Source organism: Triturus cristatus, chromosome 4_1 (assembly GCF_964204655.1).
Source record: "Triturus cristatus chromosome 4_1, aTriCri1.1, whole genome shotgun sequence".
Lineage (NCBI taxonomy): Eukaryota > Metazoa > Chordata > Amphibia > Caudata > Salamandridae > Triturus > Triturus cristatus.
Window position 1 is genome coordinate 91720301 of NC_140585.1, and position 25525 is coordinate 91745825.

General features: G+C 44.9%; 1 protein-coding gene across 3 annotated transcripts in view; it reads left to right on the forward strand.

Annotated features, from left to right (window-relative positions):
* Positions 1-18975: 18975 nt before the first annotated feature.
* LOC146839631 (uncharacterized) overlaps positions 18976-25525 on the forward strand; it is a 606426-nt gene continuing 599876 nt past the window's right edge. For all 3 annotated transcript variants that reach the window (XM_085651721.1, XM_085651726.1, XM_085651724.1), the window contains exon 1: positions 18976-19092. In XM_085651721.1, coding sequence (XP_085507847.1) covers positions 19028-19092 — 65 coding nt within the window. In that variant the 5' untranslated portion in view covers positions 18976-19027. The remainder of the gene's footprint in view (positions 19093-25525) is intronic.

The window sequence follows — 25525 nt, forward strand, 5'->3', positions numbered from 1 at the left end:
GAAGTTTACCTGCCTTATTGCGTCCACCATAATAACGAGCACTACTACGAAGAAGCACCGACGAAGCGTGTTCAGTAGTAGATTTATTGAACTCGAGCTTGGCACGAATAAGATCCGGAGGGATGGAATTATTGGGAGAAGAATAAAACTTATGTTCCAAAGATTTAATATGGGCCAATGTAGTTTTCTGCTTCTGAAGAAAACGCTTCTTCTTCTTAGAGACAAAGTTAATGACAAACCCGCGAGCCGTGGCCTTAAAGGAGTCCCAAAGAGAATGAGGGGAAATGTTAGAAATATCATTTAACATAAAAAATTCAGTAGCAAAGGAACGAAAGGAGGAAGAAAAGAAAGGATCAGTAAGAAGAGAATTATTAAATCGCCAGCGAGAAGACCTGGGACGCGGAGGAAGGAAGTCGAGATCCGTTACAATAGGGGCATGGTCCGAGATAAGTATAGGTTCAATAGAAGAAGAGAGTAGATTTTGTAATAATGAAGGAGAAAGAAAAATATAGTCAAGACGAGAGAAAGATGAGTGAGGAGGAGAGAAAAAGGAATAGTCAAGAGTGTCAGGGTGTGAAAGTCTCCAGGAGTCGGTGAGATGTGATTGGGAAATAGTATCTAGAAATTGTTTATGAGGCTTATGAGGAATAAACCGAACAGTTGACTTACGGTCCAGAAAAGGGTCCACAATCTGGTTACAGTCACCACCTAGAATAAAGAGGTCATCTCTATGCTGTATACATTTGCTCGTAATTGAAGGCCAGAAAAATAAATCGGGTTGTGTAGGACCATATACATTGAAGACAGTCAGAGGAACATCGTTAATCAGTAACTTAGCTAGTATCCACCTACCATCAGAATCTGATTCTTATAATAATACTTTACATGCTAACCTTTTATGACACAAGACAGCAACACCATTCTTCTTATTGGTAGAGGGAGAAAATAACACCGTACCCACCCAACCTCGCTTTAGCTTGAGAGACTCAGCCTCCGAGAGGTGAGTCTCTTGTAACAGAACAATGTCAGGATTATAAGAAGCAAGGTGGGAAAGAATCCTCTGATGTTTAATGGGACTAATAAAACCCTTTACGTTCCAGGAGATTACTCTGAATTTGAACGCAATAAAACATTAATAGAAACAATACCTACAGCAACAATGAAAAAGCGAAAAGATATCATATCAAAGACAACAAATAAAAAAAAAGGAAGTCGCAACAGATAGAAGGAAACAGGATCAAATGGAAGAATATAAGTAGAAAGACAAAAATAAGATACTAATAGAGAAGAAACAAAAGAGGATAATAGGGAGAGCAAAATGGAGAGGAAAAAAGGTAAAGGACAAGAGAGAAAAAGTACAAGAAGAGACAGTACATATCCAAAAAGGATGACTGAAGATAACGTACCTGAAGGGGACATAAAAAGGATGGCGGGGTTGTGGAAGGATTCGACAAGATTGACCACTCAAAACCGGGAGAACACACCGAGTCAGGACGGAAGACAAAAAAGACAAACCATATGGAATGAAGAGGAACACATCAGTCAGCCTAGATAAAGAAAAAGAGGATGTGAACAATTATGATGAAGAAAATAACAATAAAACAAAATGCGTGAAGGAGAAACAAACACCAAAATGCTAGATGAAAAAGAATTGATCTAAAGGCAAACCAACAATAAGACACAAGGCAATGCAAAAACATTTTAGATAAAACCTGCAAGAAAAAAGAGAGTTAAACATTTAACCACAAGCAGTAGAAGTATCCATGCCAGCATTAGACTGAATGTGAATAAAGTTTTTAAGTTCCGCAGGATCTTGAAAAGTCCAAGTTTGGTTCTGATGAATAACTTTAAAGATGCAAGGATGGAATAAGCCGTATCTGGCTCCAAGAGATCGTAGAGGGGCGCGAAGATTCAAAAATTCCTTCCGTCTTGCTGCAGTTGCATTTGAAACATCCTGGGAAAGAAAAACCCTCTGGCCCAACCATGAAACTTGACGCTTGGATCTAGCCGCATAAAGGACCAGAAGTAGATCTGTGAATTTTAGGAAAAGAATGATGACTCCACGAGGCTTGGATGAGGTGGAGGAGCGAGGGCCAAGTCTATGAGCTCTTTGGATGCTAAGGGCCTCATGTAGGAAGCCAAATACCGGTCGGTAACGGACGATTTTCGGTAAAAATCCCGTTACCGACCGGTATTTTGGCTTTTGCTATGTAGGGGGCATATTTCTGGATTCGGTAATTTACCGAATCGGTAAAATTACCGATTCGGTAATTTTACCGATTCGGTAAATACCGAATCCAGAAATGACATGTAGGGGGAGTGTGTGGTTGGTGTGGGGATTCGTTATTTACCACCAACTATAAGTTGGTGGTAAATAACGAATAGCTGCAAAAAAGCATTTTTATGCACTTTGAAGTGTGCAATGTGACAGACATACATGCCCTTAGGGCATGTATGTGTGCCACATGTGCACACATATAGGAATCAGGGGTGCAACAGGGTGTCACTGTGACACCCTGCCACCCTTGATTGTGCTCCCCCCATTACCGAATCGGTATTTACCGAATCGGTAATGAGGCATACCTTCCCATTGATTCAATCAATGGGAAGGTATGCCTCATTACCGAATCGGTAAATACCGATTCGGTAATTACCGAATTTCTACGAATCGGTAATTTTTACCGATTGAATACCTACATAGCATTTACCACTTCATAAATACCGAATCGGTATGATTCGGTATTTATGAAGTGGTAAATGCCAGGCCACCTACATAAGGCCCTAAGAGAGGTAGTGGCAGGCAAATCCAAAAGTTTCAGGAGGAAGGAGGAGAAAAACGAGACAGGATCATCGCCTTCCAAGGAATCAGGAAGGCCATAAATGCGCAGGTTATTCCTCCTATTTCTATTTTCTAACTCCTCAGTATGTTGCTGGAGGGCAAGAACGGATTTCTCTAGTGAGGTTATACATTGGGAATTAACTTGGATCTCTGAAACCTGCTGCTCCACCGAAGAGACTCTGTTGTCCATATTTGACCATTTCAGTTCAAAATTCTGCATTTTATTATTGGTCTCCTCAACAAATGGACGTAAAGCACGGATCTCCTCCAGGAGTAGCTCCAGAGAGATAGGAGAAGACGGTTTGACCGGAGGGGGAGAATCCTGCTTCAAGCGTTTAGACGATGTAGAAGGAGGAGAGACCTTACTTGAAGAGGGCTGCGAGGAGGAAGCACGATTGGGAGCTGAAGCAGCCATTTGGTCTAGATTAGATGAAAAATCAGCAGCTGAGGAGGAGGAAGGTGACGTCGTAGAGAAGTTTTTTGAGGGCACAAAAACAAACTTCGGGTTACGCAACTTGCCCATAGGTATTGAGGCGGCTAGGTAACACAAATGTACTAAGGCGAGGTGGAAGAGAAGAAAAGATCTTCCTGACCTTGACAGGCAGGCACCGTACAGTGCAGATAGGCAGCACAGATGTGAGGCGGACGACAGCAACAGCGATCAAAAACCTGAACTCAGCAAGGCATCGCAAAAAACACTCAAATCCCTGATGATAAGCATGAGACAGGAAAAGGTGTGACGCCTTAATAAGAGTCGAGGCGATAATGCACTTCAAACAAAAAACCATGAGAGCTGTCAGGTATTGTGTACGTGCGACCACCACAGATATCACCTAACCTCCTAGAGCCACAACGCAGAGTGAAGGTATTCAAAAGAGGGAATTCCAGTATCACATCACGTGATTCAAGACGTAATCCTGAAGTACCTCCTCAAAGAAGCAGTAAAAGCGAGTCAGAGAGTAAGATGTAATGTCCAATAACAAGTTGGCGCCATATAATGCTCATTCACACACATAGCACAAAAGGGGCATAATATGTCACATCAGTTGAAGTCCGCAGATGATGAAAGCAAGTGAAGGAGCAGGTAAAATACAACTAGAAGTCAGCTCCTTATGGCATCTCTGAGCAGAAACGCCTCCTGAGTCTCCTCAAAAAATCACCAAAATGCACAAAAAATAGACATAAGGAAGCAAAGCAGGCAGCATTTAGAACAGTTTGTGTGGACGCGCTGAGCGCATACGAGTGCTCCGAGGTGCTCAAAATGGCGGCCGCGATGAGGGGGACTGAAAAAGCAGCATTATGGATGCGTTTAAGAAAAAAAAACAATGATGCAGACCTCAGGAGACGGACGGCAGGTTCCGGTTGTTGAATTTACCGGAGACGCCCATATTGCGGTTCCGAGAATGCAGCATGCCGTGAAAGATCGTCCCGGCACAGCGGAGCTCCCGTACTAGGCGGCCATCTTCTTCGGCGTCCTAGCCACGCCCCCCCTTAGCCTGACCTTTAATCGGTTACTCCTCCTTTTTAATAATAATATTCTATAGTATCTTTCCGAGGTATAATTCAAATACTGTTTCCTGACTAGAGTATTTATTTCATGGTTTAACAGAAGAAGGGATTGAGGGACCTCTTTAAAACTTTTACTTTGGTTTACATATCTTGCATTTTCTGATAATTGTTGCATGAGTGTATTGAAACTTTCTATTTCTTTTCCTGCCCAAGTGGACAGCATTTCTAGAGCAGCCTCTAAGATGCCATTGAGACCTAGAATAACCCTACTATCCCAATGGCATCTCCCTGTTTTCTTATCAAAGCTAGTGGACTCACAATCTAATACCTAGGAGTCAGTGAGAGACGTTAAAATTTACAAGGAGAGTTAATAACATGTGATCACTAAAAACAGAATTAGAGACCTTTAATTCTCCGAGCAGGAAGAAAGAAGCACTTCCCATGACCATGCAGTCTAAGATTGACTCTCTCCCTAGAAGTTTTACATGTAAAACTGCTAGAGAATCAGAAAGTAGTCTTCCCATTTACTATAACACCATCAACCTTTTTCAATTCAACAGCTAACATTTTCCCTCTCTTATTAGTTATTATTATTTTTTGGGGGGAAAAGAGCTTGTGGGATCCACATGGCTTCCTCTTTTATCTTTATTCCGAAACCTTTCTAATGTAAGATTAAAAATCTTAGAATTCAAGTCCCCTACCAATATTATTTGTGGGGGAGATTCTTTATCATAGGCTTTTTAATTTTTGAGACAACCTCACTTAGGAGGGCATCATAAGTCGCATTTGGCAGGAATATAGGCATTTATCAAAATTAATAGTGGTTTTCTCACATTTCTATCAGAGTCAGATAATGAAACCTATGTATTCTCGAAATGGGCACAAGATATGGAGCTTAGAAGTAGTAGTTATTTGCACATCTCTGAATTTGTGGGTACCCATACTAGCATGTGAATTAGAAGGTATTTATCAAAATGTCTTCTTTCTTGACCACTGGCTTACATTTGGAAGGCACAAATGCAGAGAAATACAATTGGTAATTACACTTGTTCTATTAATCTTTGTTCCTCTAAGTATCTTGATAAAATGGTACTACACTTGTGTGGGTGGGCCACTACCCGTGGCAGGACAGCTCCCACAAGGCAACATGGGCACATTACTTTTTTCCACTGAAAACTGACCCTTTTTTTTGCAATTTGCCTAGTTGTGGATTCTGGGCCCTAGCTCAGCCGACACTTAGGGAAACCTAGCAAACCTGTACTTTATTGAAATCTTTTTTTGAGGAAATCCAGGATGGGGGAATTGTGTGGCTCTCTCCAGTTTGTTTTACCCAGAACCCCTTGCAAACCTCAAACCTTGACTAAAAACACATTTTCCTCACATTTCTTTAATGGAAAGTTCTGGAATCTGCGGGAGCCACACACTTCTTTCCACCCAGCATTACGCTACATCTTCTGAGAAAAATTGTACCTCAATTCTGTGGGTAGGCTTAGTCCCTGTGACAGGAAACAGCCCAAAACGCAACATGAATACATCATATTTTTCAACTCAAATCTGACCCTTTTTTTGCAAAGTGGGTAGTTGTGGATTTTGGGCCCTAGCTCAGCCGACACCTAGGGAAAGCTAGCAAACTTGTACATTTTGATATATGAGACAACTTCAGAATTCAAGATGAGGTGATTTGCATGGACCCCATGAGTTTATTTTACCCACAATGCCCTTCAAATCTCAAACTTTGCCACAAGTCATGTATTTTCCTTACATTTCTGTGATGGAAAAGTCTGCATACCACTTGAATCAACAAAGTTCCTACCACCCAGCATTGCCCCACTTGTGCTGATAAAAACACTGGCCCACTTGTGCGGCTGGGTCTAAGTGCCTGCAACAGTAATGGATCAAACAAGCACAATAGGATCCCTTGCATGGGACTCCTATTGACCTCGGTTGGATCCATCTCCCCAGTCTGAATTGGTGCTCAGGGGGCTGAGCAAGGCCCCAAGCACTGATGCAGTGAAAATGAAATGAGACAATTGTCTCATTTCACTTTAACTTTCAATGAAATGGCATTAGCGTGCCGATCGCCATTACATTAACAAGCATTTGCAATGCAATAGGTCTCGCATTTACGCGAGTTTGAGCTATTGACATTGCAAATAATAATACTTTTTATTTTTGTTTTTCTTTTAAAAACATAAATAAAAGGCATTGTTATTTACAATGCCAATAGCTGAAACTCTCGTAACTGCGAGACCTATTGCATTGCAAATGCTTTTTTTTTTTTTTTTTTTTGGTAGGCATGGGGAGATTAAGTGATTTACCCAGAATCACAGGATGTGGAGTCGACCCCGAGGCTCGAACCTTGGTTTCCCAGCTCCAAATTCGGCAGTCTAGCCGTGAGACCATCAGAAAATGGTCACAATCCCAGCTTTTTCTGTCAGGATCCTCAATTACAAGAGTGATGGAAGGGCAAGTAGCGTATTTCACAATATCAAATAATCTATTCAAACGATTTGTGGCCGAATCAATTTGTGTTATGATGGAAGCAGCTTTGCTTCAAATATATGCTTTTATGTACATGCTTCTCTTTGCATGCAGCCCTTCTAACTTTGCAACAAAACAATTTGCCCCCAATTCCATTCCAGACTCAGTGAGTATTTTGTTTTCCTTAGTAGAAATGAAAGAGGTGAGCTTTTCAGTGTCCACAGTTTTGTGTTGCCAGCCCAAGTGCACATGGGTTTCCTTTGGCCAGGTGTAGTCATTTTAAAAAAGAATAGAAAAAGGGGAAGTTGGCAATGGTCAGGCCTTCCCACGAGTGTAGATTCCTCCATCCTAAGACTGCCTTTCTTTGCTATGATGAGGTCTAGAACTGCCCCTTTACATGAGGATAAGGCACAGGAGATGCAAATGAAATTAGATCTTCGGGTATTCCTAGTAGGGATTGACATCTCTAAATAAAATGCTACTGTTTAAGCATATGATTGTGGGGGTCGTGTGCTTGATACAGTGTTCCATAATCAATTCTTTTTCTGGTTGGTGGTATATGATATTGAGATAGTTAGGTAAAAGGAAGGCAGAAGTAAGTTCAACTGCCAAAAAGTGGAACACATAAAAACCATTCTTATTCTAAAGGCTTCCAGCAGATGGAATGGCTATGTATCAGAAATAAACTATCCCTGTCTTGCCTTCTTATCAAGGTGGATGATCAACTAATCCTATGGTACTGTTCAGTTCATCGGGTTTCTCTCAGAAGCATAAGACCAAGATTCTGAGGTAGACTTTGCAGACATTACAGATATATTTTAATTTGCTGAGGAAGAGCTGAGTGTTATGGTCTTGATACATTTTGCTTGCATTTTTTTGTGCATAGAAACTTATCAAGAGCATGATTTGTGTCCTGTCTGTATTGGGATGAGCAGGCATTTCAGTTTAGTTTTCATTAGGCTACTCTCTTTTGTGTTTGACTCCTGGTCACCATGAAGCATTTCAAACTTGAAAAGAGAAGATGGGATTCTAAGGGACATCTACTCTGGTGTCTTGGGACAGTTGTCTTGATCTCCAGCGGAAATAGGTCAGAGAAGCTTATGCAGGCAGCTACTTACAAATTTTTGGAGAGACTAAACATGGCCGCTCTGGTGTTTTCCACTTCTATGTTTTATCTCCCAATCTCTAGGGAAAGGGTTTCTAGTTTTTTCTGTTTGAGTGTTAATGGCGTGAGAAAGTAAGCAAGAAAGGACACTATTGTCATAAGAGTTGTAATTTTTTATTTTTAAATCGGAGGGCAATTCTGTTTGTGAGAATGATCTTCTAATACTGATGATCAGGGGAAGGATATATGAGCTCTTCTGTTTGTTTTTAGAGTGTTGGAAGGAGTGTAAACCTAGGGATGGGTGCTTGGGCAGAGGGAGGTAAGCTCTAGAGTCCAGATCAGTGGCGACTGATCATTTTCGCAGGGAGGGGAGTGAAAGGGGCACACGCGCACTCATACTCACTCACTCACAACCATGCATTCACACACACACACACATATCCATTCACAACACTCACTCCCAAATATTCATGCATGCATGCACCAAACATTAAAAAAATCAAGTAAGCCCCATGTGAAAAGGCCTGTGTCACCCCTTTCGTCTGCTTCAAGCAGGCGTAAGGATTTGACGCAGTGAGGTCGTAGAGGTGTCTGTGACACTTTGACGAGCCTTTTCTGCGCTGGAACGACCACCCTGTATAAATTATACCTTTCGCGGGTATAATGTAATGCTGGGGTTTACCAAGCGACGCATCTGCCTGGATGAGTCATTTTGTAAATATGGCGCAGTGTGGTGCATTTTTTACACCGCCGCAGCGTCACAAAAAGTGAAGCAACAGCGGCGTAAAGGCCTCATAAAGCAGAATTATGTGCAATTTAAATGTAATGTGCCTTACATACTCATAGTACCAACGTACTTGTGAAGCATCAAAAACACATGAAGCTGTACATGTGCGAGTACTGTCATAAGCCAGTAGGAGGCATTATTGCAGCTGAGTCTGGCCACTGCTACCTGATTTGAATGGGTTCGAATGAAACTTTGACTCCAGCACAGTCCAAAATATCACAAAAAAATTAACTCACGTTAATCCTTTAATTAGCCAAGCTTATTTTTAATCAAGAATTCTGAAGAATGTTGAATAGGAATGCCCACATTCGGGCAGACTTCGACTGCTCAGAAATTTACGTTTTATCTCCTCCACTTTTCTCCTGCTGTCCTCAAGGCTTGGAAAAGACTGCAAGGTGACAGTTTGCCTCTTTGCAAAACTCTAAGACAGAAAGAACAACTAACTCATTTTTTACATCGACTATTGGCTTACTACGATCAGGTCAACAAAGGTCGTAAGAGGGGAAAACAGCGACACTAATTCCGACCTCTTATTAACAATTTACTTGGCGGCATGGTAAGGTCATTTGGGCTAATTTGGTTTGAAGTTATAAGTGGGCGTTGACTTCCTTTCCTAGGTCCAAGGAGGACAACAAAAAACGCCCGGTGCCTGGTAAATTAAGCTCGATCTTCGTAATGCAGGAAGTGGCTATATTTAGCAGGCTTGACTCATTAACTTCAACGACATAATGAGTGGGTTTATTGAAATGAGGGCTATAAATAACACGGAACAGGTTTGGAGTTTGCAAATGAGGTTACCGAGGCGTGCCCATGCAGTCTGCAATTCGGAAGTGCTTGATTTGCTAATTATCAGAGGCGCGCAGGGACGGCTGCTGGGGCTAGCGGATGTTTGTGTAGCGCTATGAGAAGTGGCGTATTATTAACAAATGCCTGGAGTACGGTAGGAGGACAGCAGCAGGGTGGAGTGTTAAATAAATAGATATAAACCTGTGTTTTACGTATGGTTTCAATTCGAATTTTCAGTAGTGTTCGGCATGTGGAAAGGTGTGCGGAATAGAGCCCCGAAACGATTGGTGGCTGGTGGGTTTTGAAAGTGGTTGGGGGTACTACTAGCTCAAATTCCAAGAGCCCGACTTCTAATAGGGCGCGGGGAGAGATTTGCCTCTGGTTGCTGGGGAAGCTCTTCTCCAGCTCCTGAGACTGAAATAAAAAAAAAAGAAATACCTCTGGTGTGAGAATTCATACCTCATGTGGGAGGAAGGACTGCAGCCATCCTTAGCACACAAGCACTGGTGTGGAGGACTGCATGCATCTGTACTGCCCCTGAAGGAATTAAAGGGGAGTGGCCTAAGAAGCTTAGCTACAAATCTTTTCCAAGAGAACTGACATATGTAGTTAAAGGCATTAGAGTGATTTACATGAGCACACATTCATATTTTCTTTTTTCAAGCATGGGAAGATTAAGTGATTGCCCAGAATGTGCAACACTTGCTGACAGACAAGAGTTATTCAATAAATGCCAATGTGGAAACAAGTCATGGAGCAGGTGGATAGCAAAACAGCGCCAATTTGACATGAGACAACTGCATTAATAGTTGGAAAACATACTTTGTTTAAATAAATAAAACAAAAGTACTTACCCGACGTTAGTCTGCAGGGAAGAGTGGGACACCGGAACCACCATCCACTGTCCCCAAACCACCATGGTCTGGGACTACCGGCCACCCCCCTCCTTACTACACAAATTGCATTACTTAATTCAGCAGGTCAACACATGGGTCTTTGGAAGGCAGGGGTCAAGGGACCCCTGGCCGTATTTATTAAAATATGAAAATAAAATGAATTTTTTTTATAAAATAAACATTTTTGACGATTTTAGAATGCACATTTCAGAACATTAGATTACATCCATTTTTGACATTGTAAGATGGGCTAACCTTAACAAATATCTAGTACAGCGTGTTTCCTAACCGAATCTAAACATCCTGAAAATTAAGCACTCTAATAATTAAGTCGGACGGCAAGGTCGCTAACCGGTGTCAGATCCCTTACAGCTACGCTCTCACGTTCGAGATGCGCATGCGCAACCCAGGGCACGTTTCACCCCGTGCGCTCTGAACTCCATTAAACCATAACAGGAGGGCCCACACTTGCGCACCTTGATGACGTCATAGTGTCTGTGAGGGGTGGCTACCAGCCTGAGGAAAGCGTGGACTCCCTCCCCCGCACCCTTCTAAGTAATGGATATCATATCCTGCCCCTGAAGTTCTGGGAGAGACCAATGACCCCTCCCGATGGGCGGCCCCTTTCGTGAATGGGCCCGCCCCCCCCTAAGGACCTTAAAATGCTGCTCACCGATTATGACCTTACCGCCAGACCCACATAATAAATACGACATTGCTATTCTAAAAGGGAAAAAAGGGGACTAAGGAAAAAGTTACTTAAAACCACAGCAACACACGAAAACATCTACATTTGTACATTTCCTGTAAAACGGGAAAAAGGCCTAAGGAGAGAATTAGTTAAAAAACCACAGCAAAGCACACCACATTTACATCTGCACATTCTCCTGTAGACAGGAAACAAGGCCTAAGGAGAGAATAAGTTAACACCCAGCGAAGCACCAAGCATATATACCTGCATATCCCACCTGTGAGCGGGGGAACGCCCGAGGCAGCAATCCTGCCATTCTTATGATCAAGCGACAACATTAAACAGTATACCTACCATTGTCATCACCCAATTCGCTAACCAAGGGGATGGAGGGTGGGGAAAATTAAAGAGCCCCACGGTGGGGCGAGGAGCGAGCCTGGGGAGCGCGGGCACAAAGAGGCCGCCTCCCGCGCCCCCCCAGGCTCTTAACCCCTTCGTGATCGCGGCCCCGCCCCCCCCCCCCCGGCCCGGAAGCACACAACTACTTCCGGGGCAAGGGGGGGGGGGGGGCGGGCACAGCCACCACGAAGGGGACGGGATATGGGAGGGGCCGGGCCCCGCCATGCCTGCGTGGGGGCCGATTGGCCCCCCCTTTTCTCATGGTCTGGGACTACCGGCCACCCCCCTCCTTACTACACAAATTGCATTACTTAATTCAGCAGGTCAACACATGGGTCTTTGGAAGGCAGGGGTCAAGGGACCCCTGGCCGTATTTATTAAAATATGAAAATAAAATGAATTTTTTTTATAAAATAAACATTTTTGACGATTTTAGAATGCACATTTCAGAACATTAGATTACATCCATTTTTGACATTGTAAGATGGGCTAACCTTAACAAATATCTAGTACAGCGTGTTTCCTAACCGAATCTAAACATCCTGAAAATTAAGCACTCTAATAATTAAGTCGGACGGCAAGGTCGCTAACCGGTGTCAGATCCCTTACAGCTACGCTCTCACGTTCGAGATGCGCATGCGCAACCCAGGGCACGTTTCACCCCGTGCGCTCTGAACTCCATTAAACCATAACAGGAGGGCCCACACTTGCGCACCTTGATGACGTCATAGTGTCTGTGAGGGGTGGCTACCAGCCTGAGGAAAGCGTGGACTCCCTCCCCCGCACCCTTCTAAGTAATGGATATCATATCCTGCCCCTGAAGTTCTGGGAGAGACCAATGGCCCCTCCCGATGGGCGGCCCCTTTCGTGAATGGGCCCGCCCCCCCCTAAGGACCTTAAAATGCTGCTCACCGATTATGACTTTACCGCCACAGGCCAGCATAGTTGACCGACTATCTGGCCCCCCCCGCACACCTACCTATAGAAAGGTCATAACCTACCTCCAAAGTCCTCAACCCACGCCAGGATATTCCTTATAAAAAGGGCATTCCCTGCCTCAGTTAAATGGACCCCGTCCCGCAGGTAAAAGTGCTCCCCCCAGATGCACCCATGAGGTATGGTCTGTAAGACCGGGGTTCTAAATAACCTGTCCAGCTTGTTGTTAATCCTCTTTACTGAGTGATTCAGGGCGCTAACAGAGTCCCCGCCCCTCCATTGCATTCTTGGTATCAATTGTGACCATACAATCACAGACCCCGGTAACCGCTTTGCCACCCACCCTGCTGCTGCTATAATCTCTTCCAGGAGGACCCTCCTACCCAGGCCTGCCAGATCATTCCCCCCTAGATGAAGGATCACCGCCGAGGGAGGTGCAGTATGTCGTCTTAGTAAATCCGACATATAATCCCTGAACTGACTAAGGCGAAGCCCCCCCCTGCCGTGGAAGGAGACCGTGCACCCCCCACTCTCCGCCCTCCGTCTACCCAAACCTGCAAGAAAAATTGTGTTAGCGCGCTTCACAAATGAATGTCCTATTACCCAAACTACCCTTGTCTTCTTTTTGTCCTCTGGGCAATTCCTTGATGTTGCTGAGATGATGAGATGATCCATGGGAAGTTTCCGTCCTGCGTCGCAGGCCCGTGAAACTGTAAATAACCAGACAAAAAGGACAAGTGTCAAGACTCAAAATGGCAACTGTTCTCACAACATGTGCAACCGCACGTAACCTTTGTACTTATTAGAGGACCATCTCCCAATCCTTTGCACACTGGTTGAGTTCAACCCCCTGGCAGTTGCTTCTGTGGCTGCCCCTATCCAAAAGGAGTGCGTCCCAAACTCTTTGTGGTTAAAACCAGCCCTGGCCATACTCATGGCCAGCACCCTCTGGAACTGAAACTTAGTCAAAGGTGTTCCGTCCCCATGCAGCAGCAGTGGCCCCCTACATTCCTGCGCCCGCTGTCTCAAGAGCTCCTCCACTAGTGCCACCGGGCAGCAGACATTGCTCCGTGCCCGGTGTAACGCCAAGGTTTGGCCCCTGGCTTCTTGATCAGTCTTTGATTTCCTGATGGTAATCCACATTGTGTCACCCCTCATGCTGACATCATGTAGCTGAAGGCCGCCTACCCTATCACATTTGTTGGCCGCCACCAGTTCGCTTACCCTGAATGCCCCATAAAAGGCTAATGAAAATGCCGCTTTAAACAGACATACCTCGGCCGCGGAGCTACATGTATCCGGCAGCGCGAGGAGCACTGCCGACAAGCGCTCAAAACCTATCGGCTTCCTAGTATCTGTGGCCGGTGCCTGCATGCGCCGCCATCCCTTCAATGCCCTCTGCGCTAAGAAACTGTTCGTGGGATCCCTCACCCCTTTAGCACGTGCAAAAAAGGAGATTGCAGCCTTGTGCCTGCCGGCTGCTGCTGCCGTGCGCCCTTCCCTGTGTAACGCGCTCATGTAGTTATTAAAGTTAGCCTCCACAAACCACCCGCTCTCCCAGCCCTGGCCCAGAAAGTGACAGTAAGACCTGAACGCCCCTTCATAAGCTTTTCTTGTCTTGGGTGCTATGCTGGCTGCCACGAGGTCATGTAGTTGGGGGCACCAATCTGCCAGAGAGTCGACGGGAAAGGGGCCGGGGTGATCTCTGCGTCCGGCAGGTGATCCCTGAACACCTGCATCTTAAAGCGAGAAAGAGCATCAGCTGCATTGTTCAACACCCCTGGGACATGTTTTGCCCTGAAAAGTATGTTTAATGTCATGCAACACAGCACAATCTCCTTCATCAGGCGCAATATGAATGGACACCTTGCAGCTTGTTGGTTGATACATTCCACCACTGACATATTGTCTGACCAGAAGATTACTGATCGGTTGGCCAGATCCTGGGGCCACACTTTCAGTGCCACCCAGATTGGGAAGAGCTCGAGGAAACCAATGTTCATCGTCAGCCCGCTCTCCTCCCACCAGGCGGGCCACTTCTGTGCCACCCATTTCCTACCAAGGATTGCCCCAAAACCTACACTTCCTGCAGCATCAGTCCATAAACCCAAGTCCTCCGAGGACAACGTGGGTGCACCCCACAGCACTCTGCCATTGAAATCCTCCAGGAATGCAATCCATATCCGCATATCCTGGCGAACCTCTGCAGATAGCCGTGTCCGGTGATGCTTCTCCCGAAGACCCTTCATGGCCTGTGCAATCGAGCGTGAAAAAGGGCGCGCCATGGGTATTACTCTCAATGCAAAGTTTAACTGACCCACTGTCTGCTGTAACATTTGTAGAGTAACCTTCTTAGCCTGTATGCATGATCCTAGGGTATTCTTGAATCTTTGTATCTTCTCCATTGGTAATCTAAAGCAACCCTCCACTGAATCCAGTTCAATTCCTAAGAATTCCAAGCATGCCACTGGCCCGACCGTTTTTCCCTGCGCCAGGGGTACCCCGAAAGAGCGCATGAGCGCGCAAAATTCCTGCAATGCTGACGCACACTCCCGTGACCCCGCCGGACCCAGGAAAAGAAAGTCATCCAGATAATGCATGACATACTGGTGCCCTGTAGATTGCCTTAGGGCCCATTCCAAGAAAGAGCTGAACTGTTCGAAATATGCACATGAAATGGAACAGCCCATGGGCATACACTTATCCATGTAGTACTTCCCTTCAAAGGAGAAACCTAAGAGGCGCTGATCCTCCGGGTGAACAGGGAGTAGTCTAAAGGCTGACTCAATATCTGATTTGGCCATCAGTGCACCCGCGCCTAAGTCCCTCAGCATGTCCGCCGCCTGATCAAAAGATGCATATTTAACGCTGCAGATTGATTCATCAATAGCATCATTCAAGGATAGGCCCCTAGGTGCAGATAAGTTGTGGATAAGCCTATACTCGCCCTTCTCCTTTTTTGGAACTATGCCCAATGGGGAGCATACAAAATTCTTAGTAGGAATGACATGAAAAGGACCCGCTACCCTACCCAAGCGCAACTCCTTTTCTATTTTGCTAGCCACCAGCGTGGGATTGGAGAGCACTGACAGCTGATTCCTGCACTGCGGTGTCCCGACATAACCCCCAGCTGGAATTCGGAAACCATGAGTGAACCCTTCTTGCAATAATCTAGCAGACGTGTGGTTGGGGTACCTGTTAAGCCAAGGGATCATAGCCGACAAAAGAATGGGCGAATGTGCTATAATGGGATGGATCTTGTTACTCTGGTTTCTTCCTTCCCCTATTCCCAGGCCCACTGCCCTTGTTCCTGCATGTCGCTTCTGGGTGGGAAGGATGGCCGCATATGTTGCATGCGTGCCTGAACTTACAAGTGCCTGGTGCCCTGTTGCATGTCCGTTTGTTGAAGTCCCAACACACCCCTTTTGCACTTCCACCGCTTCTAGCCTTTTGGTTTGTCTCCCCGCCCTGCGCTGGCCTAAAGGGCTGCTGAAATGGCTGTTGTGGCCTGGGAGAATAACTTTTGTTCCAGGCAGAGCTAGGGCCCGCCCCCTGCCCCTTCTCAAATTGAGAATGCCAAGAAATAGAATCTACCTTGTCCCATGCCAAAGACTTGTTGAACTCCCTAGATTTTCTGAAGGCTATATCGTACTCTTTCCAGACATCCCCCGCATGATTATCATGATACATTGTGATCCTACTCTGATAGCAGCTCATGACTGATTGCATTCCTGGAAAACGTTCCCCAATTACTGCACTGTACACAGCAAAGGCCCTCACCCAATTGAGGATGGTTTCTTCAACCCTAAATTTGTACAATTTTGATCTCCATTCACTAGGCAACATCATATCTTTCTGTGATTTCGCATATTCCCATTCCCTGCTGTCTATCAACAATGAAAAGATATTAACGTATTTATCCGCCCAAATCAACTCTTTCACACTTTGTGACACATGTTGCGCCAGGCACTCCCCTCTGGAGGGCATCGCGCCCTCGCCCAACAGTGGCCGGGCAACCTCCTTACCATTGTCGTTGGATGACGCCACCTCCACGGTCTTGGCTGGGCCCCCGGTGTTCGCTGGACCTGTTTGGGGAGAAACCGGTGCGAGTGGCGGGCTGCCCTGACCACTAGCCAACAATATCTGCGCAACTAATGTTCGTTGTTCTGCCGTGAGGTTCGTGATGTCCGGCAACGCGCCCTTACCTAACCAGGGGAGAATGACTGCTACCTGGGCTGCTAAATCTGCTGGCATTGGACCAGACGCGGGCAGGAGGGGAGGGACCCCACTCGGTACCGAGCCCCCCATGGGAACCGGGGTGGGCGGTGGCGCCAATGGTGCTAAAGGTGCTGCCATCGGGATGGCCGGCGCTACTGGCACAGCAACTGGTAGCTGGGGCACCGGTGCCGGGATGCCCAAGGGTGCCTGAGGTGGCGGGACAGGTGCCTGAGGTGGAGGGACAGGTGCCGCCGGCGGTACCATGGGAGTTGGACCCTGTGGACGACCCCCCACCTTCTTAGATCTCGCCCGCTTGGGCGGTGTCGCAAATTCGCCCCTTGGTTTGGGCGGCACTATCGCTCGCTTATGTCTTCCCGATGGGCCGGCCTGCGCTCCTACCTTCTCTCCCAATTCCGCTACCGTCCTACCCAGTTTGTCAACTTTCCCCAGGCGTTTCTCCATTGCCGCCATTCTGCGCATCATTTTCTGAAACATCCAACCCACGCTAGCATTCGCGTGCCCCCTTCTTGCAGACATACTTATGAGCACACCGTGCTCCGTACCTGACCCAATTGAAAAGGCGCCCAAGCTGGAATACAGACCTAGCTCCTAGTCCTGTTGACCTGTAACAGAAAATGCGTTAAATTTCACACTGTGGCAGCCTGAAGTAAGTTGAGCACTACCCCCCGTAAAACAAAATTAAACAATTTCATGTGTGCCTTGAGGCCAGACCAACCACCCCTGTAAGACACACCATCCGATCATATACCCAATTGAATTGTAAATGGGTCACTTCCTTATGGAAAAAAAAAAAAAGGCAAAAAACGACACTAAACTGGTGTGCTATGCACACACCTCAGATCATGTACCTCTGCAAGTTATTGTAAATAGGTGCTCAAAATTGTAACAGAGCCCCTTCTCTAGCACCAGTCGTCTAACAAGAAGATCATTCACCTGTTAAACAATACACACGTCGGACAATATACCTGCTAGATTGTAACAGGAATAACGTGTAACCACCCTAGCCCTTTGTTAATTCAAAAACAAACGTTCCTTCCTGAAAAAACCTTCTTGGTCACCCATCCGCCCTCTGCCCTAGCTGTCCCTGCTTAACTTCGTTCTACACACAACCACGCTCGTAAAAGAAACAAAACGAAACCGTTCACCTTTGCCGCCCGGCTTTTCCTGTACGTTCGCTGAGGCTCTGCAGCCCCCCCCGCCCGCCCCACAAAATACCTCGTGTCCTGATGGAAACAACGCGGACGTCCCCGCAGTGCGCAAGCGGCCTCCAGACGAGCCCGGAAAACTTCCTGCACTCGAACGGGCGAATCGGCAAACTCTCCCCACTACGCTTCCGTCGTCCTCAGGAAAACGAGATCACCGCAGTCCTCCATAGCTGGCCGGATCCGGGTACACACCTGAAACAAACAAAAGGGAAAATTAAAGAGCCCCACGGTGGGGCGAGGAGCGAGCCTGGGGAGCGCGGGCACAAAGAGGCCGCCTCCCGCGCCCCCCCAGGCTCTTAACCCCTTCGTGATCGCGGCCCCGCCCCCCCCCCGGCCCGGAAGCACACAACTACTTCCGGGGCAAGGGGGGGGGGGCGGGCACAGCCACCACGAAGGGGACGGGATATGGGAGGGGCCGGGCCCCGCCATGCCTGCGTGGGGGCCGATTGGCCCCCCCTTTTCTGGAGCCTCTGATGAGCCTGACACTGAAGCGAAGAGACAAAAAACATAACCAATCATGGAGTTTCTCTCATGCTGAGAGTAGCATCATGATTGGTCTTAGCAGTCTAAAACAGTGCTCCTTTTCTGACTAGGAGCCTGTGGCTGCAGTCCACCCGACTGTAAACACAGTAGCTAGAAGTGCTTGCTGAAGTCTGCATGTCCAGCTGGCGGTCACAAGATGTCCGGCTCATCTGACATGCGCTCTTTATATTTAGGCAGCCACCTCTGAGTGTGCAGAAACGCAGTGCACTTCAAATGGTAAGTGACCATTGGCCATTTTAATAACTTATACTGCACAGCTGCTTATCAAGCTAAAACTCACAACAAAAGCATTATTATCAGTCAGGTAGGCTGATTGTAACAAAACATAGAAAAGTGAAAGAGAAAATATGAGGAAAGAGTCACATAGCTGAAGGATTACCTGTCAATGAAAAACACGAGGAAGTTAACAAGAAAAATAGCTCGCAAGCACAGACTGACTAAGAACACAAACACAAGCTAGAGAACACGCACAGATGGAGAGATAGACATGATACACAGACGCAAGCATACACGCTCAGGTATATAAACGCACAGCCCATTGACCAAAAAACACACGAGGAAGCCTGCGCCCAGGGGTGAAAGAAGCACACACAACACCAGGACACACCGCTATGGACGTGGGCAGGCTGTCACTTTCAGGAAGGGCCCTCTGGATCCTGCTGCTGGCAGGACTGTGGTGAGTGTGACCTCCGAGTGACCTTTCTCCGCTGCTACATGTTACTGACCCCTACTGTGTGATAGAGCTATAAGCTGAGGCCTAAATCTCTCTCACTCACATTTAACACAGCACAGGGAGTTTATGGAGAATACCCTTACTCCTGCTTGCCGATAGTACCACCTCCCTGACGTCCAGGGTCACCCTGACCAAGGATGCTGACGAGTTTTCTTCTTCCTTTGAGCTAGAGGAGGAGGCGGTGAACGCAAGAGGGCACCGAGCCAGAGCAGACACAAGAGGGCACCGAGCCAGAGCCGAGACAAGAGGGCACCGAGCCAGAACCGACACAAGAGGGCACAGAGCCGAGACACTCTTTTCTCCTAACTCGAAGAGACAGGAGCCGAGGCCCGATAGGCTCAGAGCTTTAAGTGGAATAAAATAGTGGGCGTCGCTAAATGGGGCATGACCTATGTATTTGGGAGCATGGATTATACACGTACACTAAATGTCCTTGATTTTCATAGTGTGCCACCAGATGTGTATGTTGGGGCCTTTCTGAGTTTTCTGTTGTTGCATCCAGATATATAAAACAACTGACATACAGCTAAAACCAGCCATGACTATAGGCTCTGTCAGTCAATGGCTGTTACCTGTTTTAGATAAATGAGTAACAATGATTTTGTGGTGCATAATATTGAACATATTTAAATTCTGAAACTCAGGCAATGAATTAAACAATACTGAGCCCTTCAGAATGTTGCAATCACCCCTGTTATATTCACTCCGTGTTAGACATATATGCTCTTTTTCGCTCCACATCTTGCCCATCTGCATATCTCAAACCTCATCTCTTTCCTCTTCAGCACCCCTTTTCCCCCTCTCCTTAATGTACTTACTTGCATCTCCTACACTTCATCACCTACTACACAATCAACTATAAACTCTCCATCCTCTTTTTACATCTTCTTGTCAATATATTTACAACTGTGTATGTCCTCCACACACATTTGCACAGAATCACAATTACAACTAGATGAGGAAACCATCGCCTATGTGTGCTCTGCAGTCAGACCAAGGATGGGATGACCATGTATTTTGATTGTCTTTTTTGATCCACTGATAGACACTGTGAGTAACTCGCACTGCCTTCACACTCAACTCCAGAGCTCTCAACCATGGCCAATTATAAACAACCACAGGCGGCTCACGTCAAAGTATCGACTATACAAGAGTAATATGCAACACGAGAAAATACAAAAACACAACAGACTGGAAATATCTTACTTACTCTCAAATTCCCTAAGAGAGTGAGCCACGTGAAATATAAACTGGAAATAATAAAATGTTTGTATGGTCTGGCTTGACAGTGCAGTTGTCGGCAGACGATTATGTCAGTATCGCCAGGAGGGGCCCTTGGCTTCGAACACATGCTGGGAGTTAGAAGTACATGTTTTGATTGGGCAGACATTGTTTGATTCCACTAGCATAGTTCCTGCCCCTCCACACAGCTGTGATCATTGTATTTACTTTATTTAAGTCTGATCTTCCAGGGGGCAACATCTGCCATTGCAATGCTACTAAAGTGGCTTAGACAATTAGATATTTTATAGTGTTTTTCTCTGGAAGCAGCACAGATGGAAGGAGGACAGCCAATAATCTACATGGATTTTTAGGCCAGGCTTCACAGTGCATTCATAAGCCTGACCTATTGGCATTGCCAGTGCTTGTTAGATTCATTTTTCAGTAATCAATTCGTGTTTTTGCCAGTAAAGTTAAGGACATGGTTAAACTGCCCAATATGGACCCAGTTCAATTACCGTATGTAATTACTACCAAGTCTGAGAACCAGAGGGAACCCTTCCTCTGAAAGTCATAGATAGGCATACCATATAAAATGCACATAGACAACATTTAAAAAAAAATCAAAGGACCTCTCAAAATTTTGAAAATAAATCTCTATTTCATTGCTGGGTGAACTCTGGCCTGATTTACTTAGGAGTTCACAAAGTAGCCAGTTAAGGGCAATGAGTTAAACAGATGCAAAGCTGTTGACTGAGGAGTTCATAATTTGGTCTAGGGTGGAAGCCAGGATGTCAATCCAGCCTTTTCCCCTGACAGCCGGCGATACAGTCATATTCTTTCTAAAGGACACTGCTTTACGCATAGTTATCTTTTGATAGTATCATCACACTGTAATCATGTTTAAGTTCAAGTTTATTTATTTATGTTTACGGAACTGCGAAGAAGTCCACATAAATTACAAATCCACCAACATATAAAAAGGATTTTATTTTACGATAAAATAGACACAAATATTCCTCCCCAACAAAAGATCAGAGACTCGTAAACTGAAACCAACGATCAAAGGGCTTTCAGTTAACAACACAGCAGCATAACATACAGTACAAAATATTAAAGTGTCATTTGTGCGAAAGTGCAAGGGTTTAGGATCTAAATAAAATAAGATAGTTTATATTCCGTGAAATACCATCAGAAAATAGAGGATAAAATCATCTACATAAAACAAGTATCAGCAGCTACATCCTACATATCTGATGGTCCTAAATATAAATTTAAAACATATTTTTTTTTATGATAGAATATTTTGTTGGAGGGGTCTTAGAGAGACTCTTCAACTGCTGAGGTAGAGAAGATAGATAACTGTAAACAGATTTGTTTTGTTCATTTCTGTCGGCATAATAGCAAGGCTGTACAGATAAATAATACACGATTAACGTTTTCGAGACATTTATTGCACAGATTACAGATCAGTGATAAATCACACCATTTTGCCAGTAAAGGATTTAAACGGAGCATACCCTGTTTCAATAGTAACCAAAAATGGCGCACTCCAAGTGGCAAGTTCCATGAAATATAAGCCTGTACTTTATCCAGCAGGAGTCAATAGCCAGATTTTACCCTTCTTTAAAGTGGAAGCTTCTCTATCCCTAGAGAAACTCTTAGACCAAGTGGCCTGTTTCAGGACAGCTTTTAGTTGGTACGGTGATAATGTAAAAATCAAGGACTGGTCTGCAGCAAATCAATTGCAATCATAACATTTCTAAAAATTAATGACTGTTCTATTAAACCTTCTAAATTATTTTCGGAGCGAGAACCTAAGTGTACCCTAATCGCTCTTCGCCAAACCCATAGCCCAACGTACCACCCCAAAGGCCCTGTGCCCAGGTATCTCTCATTCTAAACTCCAGCCTGAGTCCAGCTGCAGAACATCCAGATTTAACTGAGACTAAGCTTCTTAAAATTTGGCTTTCTGTTGCGTTTAAAAGCCCCATTTCCCTATATCGATCAGCTTTGTACCATACACCAGGGAGGCAGGCATATTTGCCCAGAAGACCTCCAATAACGGTGTAAAGTGTTTTCTCCCAGTAGGCCTGTAAAGGGAGCCCAAGCTTTTCCCCTGAGTGGCGGCTTTGGAAATATTGTTATCCATATGGGCTTTGTCGCTTAGGTTGCCACACACTATTTTTCCTAAAAAGGTATGTGACTTTACGAGTTCCAATTTTAGGCCGCCTAGAGACCATACAAAGTTTCCATATTTCAACTTTTGTTTCCCATGCATACACATAATTCTACTTTTAGATACATTGATCTTTCGGTGGTAAGCCTCATAGAAGTTTTGGAGCTCCTGCAGATGACTATTTAAACCCTTGGGGGTTAAATCAAAGATTAATATGTCGTCCGCATAGAGTAGACACACAATCGATTTTCCCACAGTTGCCGGGGCGATGCCATCACTTTGGGCCAGATAATTGGGAAGAGTTGAAATAAATAAGAAGAGCAGGTGGGCAAGTAAGCATCCTTGTTTTAGTCAATTTGCGGACGGGATGGCTTGCGAAGAACCTCTATCCCCTGCTACTAAGATTCTACACTAGTTATCGGTATTGAGGGTACAAACGAGCTCTAAAAGGGTGCCCGGCAAGCCCAAGTTTAAAAGCTTACTCTACAGCAAAGGACGATCTACTTAGTCAAGGCTGTGGAGAAGTCAATTAAATCTGTATATACTGTTCCCCTCTAATTTTATCATTTTTATTCATTACCTGGAGGGCAGTCAAATTATCAATCATTCCATCTTTCACCCTAAACCCAGTTTGCTCCATAGGTATGATTTTTATTGGCCTCTGCCCAATCACTAATTTGGGGCAGGAGGCATTCAGTGAAGACTTTACCCACCACGTCAAGAAGCGCAATCTGACAATAGTTTGGCGGAAGGTTACGGTCTCCTTTCTTAAATAGTGGAACTTTGATACTTCTTTTCCAGAAGGGGGGAACCATTTTTCTTTCATAATAGTGCTTAAAAACCTTCCAAAGGATTTTGCTCCACAATGTACCATTTTGTTTTATGACAGTAATTGGTATTTCATCAGGGTCCATTGCCATCGAATTATGCATTCCCCTGATCACCATTTCTATTTCTTTATCAGGAGGCGGTCCATACGAGGCATAGTGTTCCTTTAGCATGAGGCACTTAGTTGCCCCCTCATTTGCTGTGTAGAGTTCCTGAATAAAACTATCCCACTTGTATTCTTCAATAGCAACAGGGAGAGATCGAGCTCTGACTCCGCAAACCTCCGCAACAAGAGACCAAAAGGTCCTAATCTGGCCTTTTGAGACTGCTTTCCTAAGTTTTATCCAGATACTGTCTTCCTTCTCTTACCTTAGCCTGACCTTTAATTGGTTACTCCTCCTTTTTAATAATAATATTCTATAGTATCTTTCCGAGGTATAATTCAAATACTGTTTCCTGACTAGAGTATTTATTTCATGGTTTAACAGAAGAAGGGATTGAGGGACCTCTTTAAAACTTTTACTTTGGTTTACATAGCTTGCATTTTCTGATAATTGTTGCATGAGTGTATTGAAACTTTCTATTTCTTTTCCTGCCCAAGTGGACAGCTTTTCTAGAGCAGCCTCTAAGATGCCATTGAGACCTAGAATAACCCTACTATCCCAATGGCATCTCCCTGTTTTCTTATCAAAGCTAGTGGACTCACAATATAATACCTAGGAGTCAGTGAGAGACGTTAAAATTTACAAGGAGAGTTAATAACATGTGATCACTAAAAACAGAATTAGAGACCTTTAATTCTCCGAGCAGGAAGAAAGAAACACTTCCCATGACCATGCAGTCTAAGATTGACTCTCTCCCTAGAAGTTTTACATGTATAGGCTGCTAGAGAATCAGAAAGTAGTCTTCCCATTTACAATAACACCATCAACCTTTTTCAATTCAACAGCTAACATTTTCCCTCTCTTATTAGTTATTATTATTTTTTTGGGGGAAAAGAGCTTGTGGGATCCACATGGCTTCCTCTTTTATCTTTAGTCTGAAACCTTTCTAATGTAAGATTAAAAATCTTAGAATTCAAGTCCCCTACCAATATTATTTGTGGGGGAGAGTCTTTATCATAGGCTTTTTAATTTTTGAGACAACCTCACTTAGGAGGGCATCATAAGTGGCATTTGGCAGGAATATAGGCATTTATCAAAATTAATGGTGGTTTTCTCACATTTCTATCAGAGTTAGATAATGAAACCTATGTATTCTCGAAATGGGCACAAGATATGGAGCTTAGAAGTAGTAGTTATTTGCACATCTCTGAATTTGTGGGTACCCATTCTAGCATGTGAATTAGAAGGTATTTATCAAAATGTCTTCTTTCTTGACCACTGGCTTACATTTGGAAGGCACAAATGCAGAGAAATACAATTGGTAATTACACTTGTTCTATTAATCTTTGTTCCTCTAAGTCTCTTGATAAAATGGTACTACACTTGTGTGGGTGGGCCACTACCCGTGGCAGGACAGCTCCCACAAGGCAACATGGGCACATTACATTTTTCCACTGAAAACTGACCCTTTTTTAAAAAATTTGCCTAGTTGTGGATTCTAGGCCCTAGCTCAGCCGACACTTAGGGAAACCTAGCAAACCTGTACTTTATTGAAATCTTTTTTTGAGGAAATCCAGGATGGGGGAATTGTGTGGCTCTCTCCAGTTTGTTTTACCCAGAACCCCTTGCAAACCTCAAGCATGGGAAGATTAAGTGATTGCCCAGAATGTGCAACACTTGCTGACAGACAAGAGTTATTCAATAAATGCCAATGTGGAAACAAGTCATGGAGCAGGTGGACAGCAAAACAGCGCCTATTTGACATGAGACAACTGCATTAATAGTTGGAAAACATACTTTGTTAAAATAAATAAAACAAAAGTACTTACCCGATGTTAGTCTGCAGGGAAGAGTGGGACACCGGAACCACCATCCACTGTCCCCAAACCACGGAGCCTCTGATGAGCCTGACACTGAAGCGAAGAGACAAAAAACATAACCAATCATGGAGTTTCTCTCATGCTGAGAATAGCATCATGATTGGTCTTAGCAGTCTAAAACAGTGCTCCTTTTCTGACTAGGAGCTTGTGGCTGCAGTCCACCC